At 46.3% G+C, this 9,107-nt stretch overlaps 1 protein-coding gene across 1 annotated transcript in view; it reads left to right on the top strand.

Annotated features, from left to right (window-relative positions):
• The window catches only part of LOC104286724 (b(0,+)-type amino acid transporter 1-like), a 10,351-nt gene extending 9,820 nt beyond the window's left edge, over positions 1-531 (top strand). Inside the window, exon 6 of the mRNA XM_009885348.1 lies at positions 298-531. Within this exon, the coding sequence (XP_009883650.1) occupies positions 298-531 (234 nt within the window). The remainder of the gene's footprint in view (positions 1-297) is intronic.
• The last annotated feature ends 8,576 nt before the right edge of the window (positions 532-9,107 follow it).

Below are 9,107 nucleotides of genomic sequence, written 5' to 3'. Positions count from 1 at the left end.
GGAAAGCAGGAACAGACCTGGCACTAAAAACAGTAGTTTGCATCTTCAGGTCCAGGAGGACAGGGAAGACCAGGGGTTAGGGTGTGTGGCAGTGGTGAAGCTCTTGCAGGGATGTTCAACCTTGGAGTAAGGGTGGGCTGAGAAACAGGATGTCTGGATTAATTGGAATTTCTAGGCAATATCTCAGGTTGCAGCAGGGTTTCATCTAAAAAGCTTTCTGCAGGAGTTTCAGGGTTGTCCGTACCCAGAATGGCCCAGGATTATGTGAGTGTTTACACTGTTGTTTTGCTTTCACAGGTCCCAATAATCATCCCCATAATTGTGCTGATAGCAGCTGTGTACCTGGTGTTAGCTCCCATCATTGATCAACCCCAAATTGAGATCCTCTACATCGTCCTGTTCATTTTCAGTGGTGTCATTCTTTATTTCCCACTGGTTCGCTTCAAGTGCCACCCTCGCTTTTTACAGAGAGTCACTTTACATCTCCAGTTGTTCCTGGAAGTTGCTCCGACCACCAAAGATGAAAACTAAGATAACGTCCTCCTGGCATATGGCTGCCTGCACCTCATGGTTTGTCTCAGCACCTTGGTTTTTAAGGCTCAGAAAATATTTTTCTGTAAGGGAGAATGAGTAGAATGGAAGTGTCACTAAAATGTCTAGCTGAAAGGGACTAGAGCCATGACTCCTCACGTTTTCTTAAAATTCTGGGGATGTGTTTTTCTCATTTTTTGCTCTGCCTTGGCAGATTACATGCAGATTCCAAAGGAATACGTGCTTTTGAATTTTCCATCCCAAGAAGAGCTGTTTGTCAAAATTTTAGCTCTTAAATTTCAAGGCAACAGGCGACAAAAGACTGACAATGAAATATTATTCCTATGGCAGGCTGTGACCCTAAGCCATTCCTGGCAATGCCTTTAATTATTTCCACCTAGTCTTGCGCACTGTGACTGCAGAGCTTCTCAAATAAATAAAGCATGGGTGCACCATGTTCACAACAACAAAAAAACCCCAACACTTTTCCACTCAGGTTTTCGCTCTGGGAGTGTGGTTTTCCTTTGCTCCTTCCAGTCTCAGGTGCACAATCACAACAGTCCTTTATCTTCTTTAGTACACTGTTCCACCACATTTCAACCCAAATCATCCTACATCTCCCATAGAAAAACCTCTGACATGAGCTGAGAAGCACTTTAAGGCTCTGTTTACTCCACTGAGGATTAACTTGTCATCTATGATATATCCATTGATGGTGAGGACCCAGGCAACATCACCTGAGTACTGACAGTCACCCAATACCCAAGTCACCCAATGTGCCCTTGTCGCCAGAAAGGCCAATGGAATCCTGGGCTGCATAGGGAAGAGGTGGCCAGTAGGTCGAGGGAGGTCATTCTCCCCCTCTACTCTGCGCTGATGAGGCCACAACTGGAATACTGTGACCAGTTTTGGGCTCCCCAGTTCAAGAGGGACAGGGAACTGCTGGAGCGAGTCCAGCGAAGGGCAACCAAGATGACTGACGGATTGGAGCATCTCCCTTATGAGGAAAGGCTGAGAGAGCTGGGACGCTTTAGCCTGGAGAAGAGAAGGCGGAGGGGAAACCTTATTATGGCATACAAGTATCTAAAGGGTGGGTTGAAGGAGGATGGAGCCACACTCTTTTCAGTGGTTCCCAGTGACAGGACGAGGGGCAATGGGCACAAGTTGGAACATAGGAAGTTCCGTTCCAACACACGGAAAAACTTCTTTACAGTTCGGGTGACAGAGCACGGGCACAGGCTGCCCAGGGAGGGTGTGGAGTCCCCTTCTCTGGAGATTTTCAAGACCCGCCTGGATGCAGTCCTGAGTGATGTGCTCTGGGCAATCCTGCTTTAGCAGGGGAGTTGGATGAGATGATCGCTAGAGGTCCCTTCCAACTCTGAAAATTCCATGATTCCCCCAAAGACAAATAATTTCTTATGTGACAAAACAAGTAAAAAAAAAAATTAAATCTACAGCATATGTGCCAGCAAGATACCCTCATTATGAATCAAAGAAACCACATGTTGGGTTACATTAGCAGAAGTGTGGTCAGTACATCAAGGAAACACTGTCCTTTTTGACTCATCACTGGGGAGGACACACCTGAAATACTGCGTTCAGTGCCAGGCCCTGCTGTTGAAGAGGGAGTTGTGAAGACAACAAAGCCAGGCTCTTCTTGCTAGGGGCAACTAGGGGCAACAGCCACAAGTTGTGGCTTGAGATGTTCAGGCTGGACTTCAGGAAAATTTCTTCACCGTGAGGGCAGTTCAACGTTGGAGTGCTGTGCAGGAAGGTGGTGAGAGCTTAGTTCTTGTACGTTTTCCACCACAGCCATTTCCACTAATTTCCATGATGACAAAAAAGTCATGGACTGTGCTCTACCCACACCCGACACACCGCATTTGCTGTTGTTTTGCATTACATTGAGGTTCAACCCTTTTTCTCTTGTTCTAGGGGAAAGAGAGACATTATATGCTGTTTTCTTTCCATTTGTCCAGATTGTTCCTGGATGGGACTTATATGGATGTTAGCCCCTAAAATGTCTTTTTGTGTCTCAAAGTACTGAATGTTATTCAGGTCAGCTTTCTGTCAGCATTTCTTCAGCAGATCTGTACCTAGCGCTGTGTTCCTGGAACAGGGTCACTTGATCCTCCAGCCCTCTTCCAGCCCATCTCAGAGCCGTGTATCTGATTACAGTCTCATTCTGCAATGCCACCCCTTCTGTTCCTCTGAGTGGTGATACCAACAGCTGCAGAGATCATAGAATCATAGAATAGGTTGGAAGGGACCTTAAAAATCATCTAGTTCCGACCCCCTGCCAAGGGCAGGGACACCTTCCACCAGACCAGGTTGCTCAAAACCTTGTCCAGCCTGGCCTTGAACACTTGCAGCGATGGGGCCTCTACAACTTCCCCTGGCAGTTTGTTCCAGTGCCTCACCACCCTCATAGTGAATTTTTTTTTCCTAATTTCTATTCTAAATCTACCCTCTTCCAGTTTGAAGCCATTACGCCTCATCCTATCACTACACACCCTTGTAAAATGTCCCTCTCCAGCCTTCTTGTAGGCTCCCTTCAGATACTGGAAGGCTGCTATAAGGTCTCCCCAGAGCCTTCTCTTCTCCAGGCCGAACAGTCCCAACTGTCTCAGCCTGTCTTCATAGGAGAGGTGCTCCAGCCCCCTGATCATCTTTGTGGCCCTCCTCTGGACTTGCTCCAACAGGTCCACTTGTCCTTGTCCTTCTTGTGCTGAGGACTCCAAAGCTGGACGCAGTACTCCAGGTGGGGTCACACGAGAGTGGAGCAGAGGGGCAGAATCACCTCCCTTGACCTGCAACAACAGTCTTTTTTTTCCAAGTGTTAGGTATGATAATGGGATCGGCGAGTTACTGCTCATCTTCTAAATCCTTTGCTTAAACAGTGTTTAGGAGGATTTCTTTCCACTGCTTTTTACTGGAGTTGTCAACAAAGGCCAGTGAAGGAACAGCTTACCCTCCTGAATCCTATGACGATGCAAAATTCTTGGGATGCCACCTTGTCTTCTCTCCCTGTACACCCTGATGGAGGATTGGTACTTAAAAAGGACTGATGAGCTCAGGCCTCTAGGTTAACTTCCCACCACTGCCCTAGGCTCTTCATCTGACATCAGGCAAGCTTCTTAAAGGAGCTGCATCTCAGCTACTTATCTAAAAATGAGGATGAAGTTATTTCTCTGATTTTATTTTTTTGCAAACAACCTCTGTTACCTACACATATTTATGGAGCCTACCACATGGGACTGTGCACTTTTGAAGATCTACAGTCCATATCCAAAAAGTGGGAATTTAAAGGCTTATTTAAAGGTTAGACATGCACAATATTTGTGGCTTTAGCCACCTATCCTTGCGTACCTAAGTACAATCAGGGTTGGTAATGTCTGCCTCTAATTCATGTAGAACAGGAGTTATTGTGAATGTTTTATATTATGAGTGTAGTATACTATAGATGATGAGAAGATGAAAGGATTAAGTGGCCTGCTCAGTCACACAGGAAATGTGTGGAAAATGTGACTATTTCTTCCGAGGTCCAGTCAAGCATCTTACCATGTCATCCATCCTTTCTGTCTGTGCACCTGTGACATATGAACAATAATAATGAACACAAAAAGACTTTACACTTCGGATAAGTATCCTTTGTATGTTATTGGTTTTTGTATGGATATAGGACAGCTGAAAAGCTGCAAGTATTTTGCACCAATCTTATTTTCTGCAGATATTATTGTAACAAGATGTTCTTTTTATTTATGTTGCCTAGAGTTTGCATGCACAAGTGTTTATAATGCCAAAACAAGATGCTGAATGCTCAGAGAATGGCAAGATAATTACAATAAAATGGACATTAAAATGAAGTGAGTTGATGTGCTTATTTCTGTTTTTCATCCAAGGAAAACAATTCCATAGAAATTTTACTGCATGAACATAAACAATCAGCATCAGGCTCATCTCTCCTTGGATGAAAGGTTTAACTACATGCGTGGGTGCTTATGTGTGCGTACACTCATTTTTCAAAATGATTGCTTATCTATTTCAACCCCAGCATATGCAAATCAGAATCTCTCTTTCCATCATCAGACATTTGCAATAGAAGCATCAGGAAAAGGCAGTGTGTCCTTACCGTTCATTACTACAGCACAGTAACAAAGGTGATGGTGGGCAGAGCTCTATAGCTGCTGTTGTGTCTACAGGTCGTATTGTAAGAACATGCTGGTGCTGTCTGTCTCCAAAGCTGCAGATCCCCGTGACCCATGCTTAGCCCCTTCCATCACTGGCTCTGAGGAAAACTGGTCTATCAGCATTGCCCTCCAGGTAATCGTAAGATCTGTACTTCACCTCAAGACCCTGAGTATAATTGAATCCCATGCTTCAGCTGGCAACCTGCAACCACCGGTCAGGAGTTTTACCCTGGTGCACAAATCTAAATGTATTCTGGGTCTTCTCTTGACTTTCTCAGAAGCATCAGAGATGGACCACACCTGGGGATATTCAAGGATGGTCCAGTGTGTGAGAGGGTACAGAAAATCCTCCTTTGGTGATCTTCTGATAAGCCTTGCTCATATCCCCAAGTTGAAGTGATTGTCATCAATTGTGGTTGAGAAGAAATTTCCCATTGGATGAGGCAGAACAGAATCCGTAATGATTTTAATTTTCCTCTGTTGCAGAAGCACAGTTCACTGCTTGGATTGGCTGGGTTTACCTTATCAGTTCATTGCCAGTGCAGAGGGTTTGGTTTCTCGTGCCTTTTCCTGGGACATAGGGAGTAATCAAGGTCTCACTTGAGCCTCTCAGCAGTACTAACTTGCTTTCCAGGTCATCACACTAAGGGAATTGTAAAGCTTCTGTTCTCAGAGATGACATAAATACAGCCAACTCTGGGAATAATAGACCATTAAAGTGTGGGTTGGAACTGACTTCTGGAGGTCTGTCATCTGCTCCCTGCTTGGAGCAGGACTATTCTCCACACTAGATTAGGTCACCTGTGACTCTGTCTCACCACATCTTGGAAAACACCAAGGCTGGAGAACCCACCATCTCTCTGCGCTGCCCTCCTGATAAAGAAATTTTCCCTAAGTCTAGTTTGAACCTTTCAAGCCACAGCTTGTGGCTGTTGCCCTTCACTGTACCATCTGCTGCTGCCAGAGAGGTTGGCTCCATCATTTTTGTAACTCTCCTTCATGGAGTTGTAGGTTGCTATTAGACTACCTCTTATCCCTCTTTTTGCCAGACTCAACAGGCCCAACTCCCTCAGCTTCTTCCTGTAGGCGATGTGCTCTAGGCCTCTAACCATTTTGGGAGCTCTCTGCTGGGCCCTCCCTAGTTCCTCCCCTTCCCTTTTGAACTTAGGAGGTGTCAGAAAGTTGGATGCGATATTTCAAGTGTGCCCTCACAGGTGTCGAGTCTACTGATGTCCCTTGATCCGCTGACTGTACTTCTAATGTAGGCCACTATGTGTAATGCCATCTCCTTTCAGCCAGTCAGTTCCCAGCCTGTGCTCATGCGTAGGGTTATTCCACCCCAGATGCAGGACTCATGCTTCTCATTACTGAACTGCATGATGCATCTGCTGGACTAATGCTCAAGTTTCTCTGGGTGCCTCTTGCTTGAAGCTCCACCTTTTGGCACGTCAGCCACTCCTCCTAATTTAGTAGCCCCCCGCAAATTTGCTGAGAGCACATTTTGTCACATCATCCTGATTGCCCGTGAAGATCCTGAACAACGTTGGCCCCAGGTTCAACTCTTGTGGTACTTATTACTGGCTGCTGACCAGATGTCAAGTCACTGATGTAGCCTTAACTTGCTGTGTAAAGGGGCACAACTCTAAGAGCTTCAGCCATCCGAGTGGAGGGCAATGGCAAACCCTTACTTTATACAGTTGGTGCAAATATTACAAACTTTGGATGGGCTGTGATAAATGTCCCCATCAGGATGACTCAGTGTAGCAGTTTAGAGGGATCGATATCTTCCACTTTGCCATTTATTGACTAGTTAGTTGAATATCATCAGGGTCTTTGTATAGGTGACTCATTCCCCGTGAAGGAATGTTTTTTGCCAAAAAAGGATGCAGACCCAGGGTTATAAAATAAACAGGTGGTCTTAGGGTTGTGTACTAGCAGTGAGACTAACGGGTAGTGAAATAGCCCATCTGTTTTCACAATCGAGCTACCATGTCAGATTTGTCCTCGGAGGTGGTGAACCCTATGGCTTGAGTGTCTGGCAGATAAATGATCAGCTTTTGCTTCTAAAGACTGGTTATTAATCCTTACTGTTTAATTTCATGGACTATGCCCTGGTTTTCATGCGGTGAGATGACAAGCAACAGGGGAGCTGAGAAAAGGGAAAATGAGAAGTAGACTGAAGGAGAATTCCTATATGTGCAAGTCTTGGCTTGTGTGTCAAAATTACCTATGTAAAATCCAGACATGGACAATACATAAGCAGCAAAGACACTTGCCCAGAAGTTCAGAAATGCCAGAAGAAGAGTTGTTTGTTCAGCAGTGATTGCTTTCCTATCTGTTTTTACATTCTGGGCCGATTTTTTAGTGTGTAATCTATTTTTTCCACGGCACATCAGTGTCATTAATGCACAAAGTAGAGCAACAGTTCAGTATTTTGCCTTTTCCTATTGCTCAGTCTGTGGTTGCCATACTTCATCTACAGGTCACAATTCATCTGAAGAGGTGGCTCCAGAATAAACACAAATTTTCAGCAGAAGGTATCAGCCCCGGCACAAGGGGCACCACCACAGCCCCATTGCTCCCAGTTTCTGAATGAGGGATTCAGAGCTGCCCCGGGGTTCCCTCAGAATATTGCTCCTGCTGTCCTCCCTTTCCCCTCCCTTACTCCAGGGCTCTGCACGCTCTAATGAGACTTAAGCCTTGCTGAGATGTTGTGAAGCTTAGTTAATTCATGTTTGTAGATAAAAGGAAATCATCTTACTGAAGGGGAAGCAGGAGGGTCAAATGATGCCGATGATAGTCTTCTTTCTCCCTAGGCCAAGCAGCTCCTTTTACCTATAATCTATACTAAGCATGTAGAGCCTGCAGAAAATACTCAGGGTTCCATTCTGGCTGAAGGGCCACTCCCGTAAGTGATACCAGTGGGGCCACCACCAGCCACAGCCATCCAAGGACGGATGCCAGTCCGTCAGGGCCATGTTGGCACCTTGACCAGGAGCCGTGCCTAACGCACAGCCAGAAAGTGCAGAGGAGGTTGGATGTGAAGCATGCATTTGAAATGTCCAGGTGATGCTGCAAAATATCCCTGGGATCCGAGTCCCCGGGATCCCCGACACCTGCAGACAGCCCCTTGGAATGAGCTGGAAAGTTTGGACTGGATCCTGCTGGGGGTTCATATCAGGCTCCCCATGTACGAGGCAAAAGCATGACTGTGGGTGAGGAAGCATATGGTGACTTTTCATCCCCTCGGTGCTGCATGGACTCCTAGCCAGTGTGGGGTTAGAAATGGTCCTAAAAAATTCCCCACAGCCTTCACCGACTTCCCAATGGTTGTCTCACCCCAGTCTCCCCCAGCACCAAGCCTTTCTGCTCCTCCTGCCCTGAGGGCTGTGCTGCCAACCTGCCCGGCAACCCTCTGCCTGTTTTTCCACTCTCCTTTAGTTTACTTTGTGCAAAAAACACCATTCCTCAGATTTGCAATGCAAAAGACTCCCCCAGGCAACACCAAGATGCTTTTCTTAGGAGACCTGAAGGTGGGCTGAGGTCAGGGATGGGGCGGTTGGGAACACCCACGGCACAGGTGAGGCTGACGGGGCAGGGTGGGCATTGCACAGCGGTTATAGCTTGAAAAACCCACAATAATTTATTGTCATTTAAACAATTCTATCACCTGATGACCCCTCCTCACCCGGGAAGGGGAATTGGGAAAAAAACAAGGAGACCTGAGGGTTGAAATATAAACAGATTTAATAGAATAAGACTGAATAATTAACATTAGTAATACTAAAGAACTGATATTGATCCTGATACAAATACAAAACACAGGGGGATTATACTCAGCCCATTCTATCAGTAGGAAGCTGACACAAGTGGACAGCAAATGTGGGACACTGCGAGCGCTATGGCTTCGGGAGGGCTCAGGGGTCGGGCACCGGGGCAAGCAGTTCTCAGGATGGCAACCATCACAGAAGAGAAGAAACTCCTCACCAAACTTTCTAATTTATATTGAATGTGGTGTTCATGGCATGAAATAATCCTGTTGGCCAGCTTGGGTCAAGTGCCTGGATCTCGCTCCTCCTTGTCCTCACACCTGGCGAGCTCGAAAACACTGTAACCTTGAAACCCGCATACCGTAGCTGGCTATAAAGTAAATATTTTCACAAATTCAGACACTGGAGTCTTCTAAAAATGTGGTTTTCCCAAGTATGAGAAGAGACCTTAGTGAAAAGTAAAATTACCGCCAGAGAAATGAATCCTGTGTGGCTCAAACCAGGACAGCAGCTCAGTCCTCGGCTTCGTTCGCTCAGAGGGGCGGGGGCGCACGTCCCCCCGCGCTGTTGTCCCCAAGACGGGGCTGAGGGTCCCCCTGGCCGCCGGGCGCTGTGG

This window comes from Charadrius vociferus, unplaced genomic scaffold, assembly GCF_000708025.1.
Source record: "Charadrius vociferus isolate BGI_N301 unplaced genomic scaffold, ASM70802v2 scaffold173, whole genome shotgun sequence".
In the NCBI taxonomy this organism is placed as follows: Eukaryota; Metazoa; Chordata; class Aves; order Charadriiformes; family Charadriidae; genus Charadrius; species Charadrius vociferus.
Note: the sequence above shows the minus strand (reverse complement) of the source record. Positions and strands in the feature narration are given on the sequence as shown.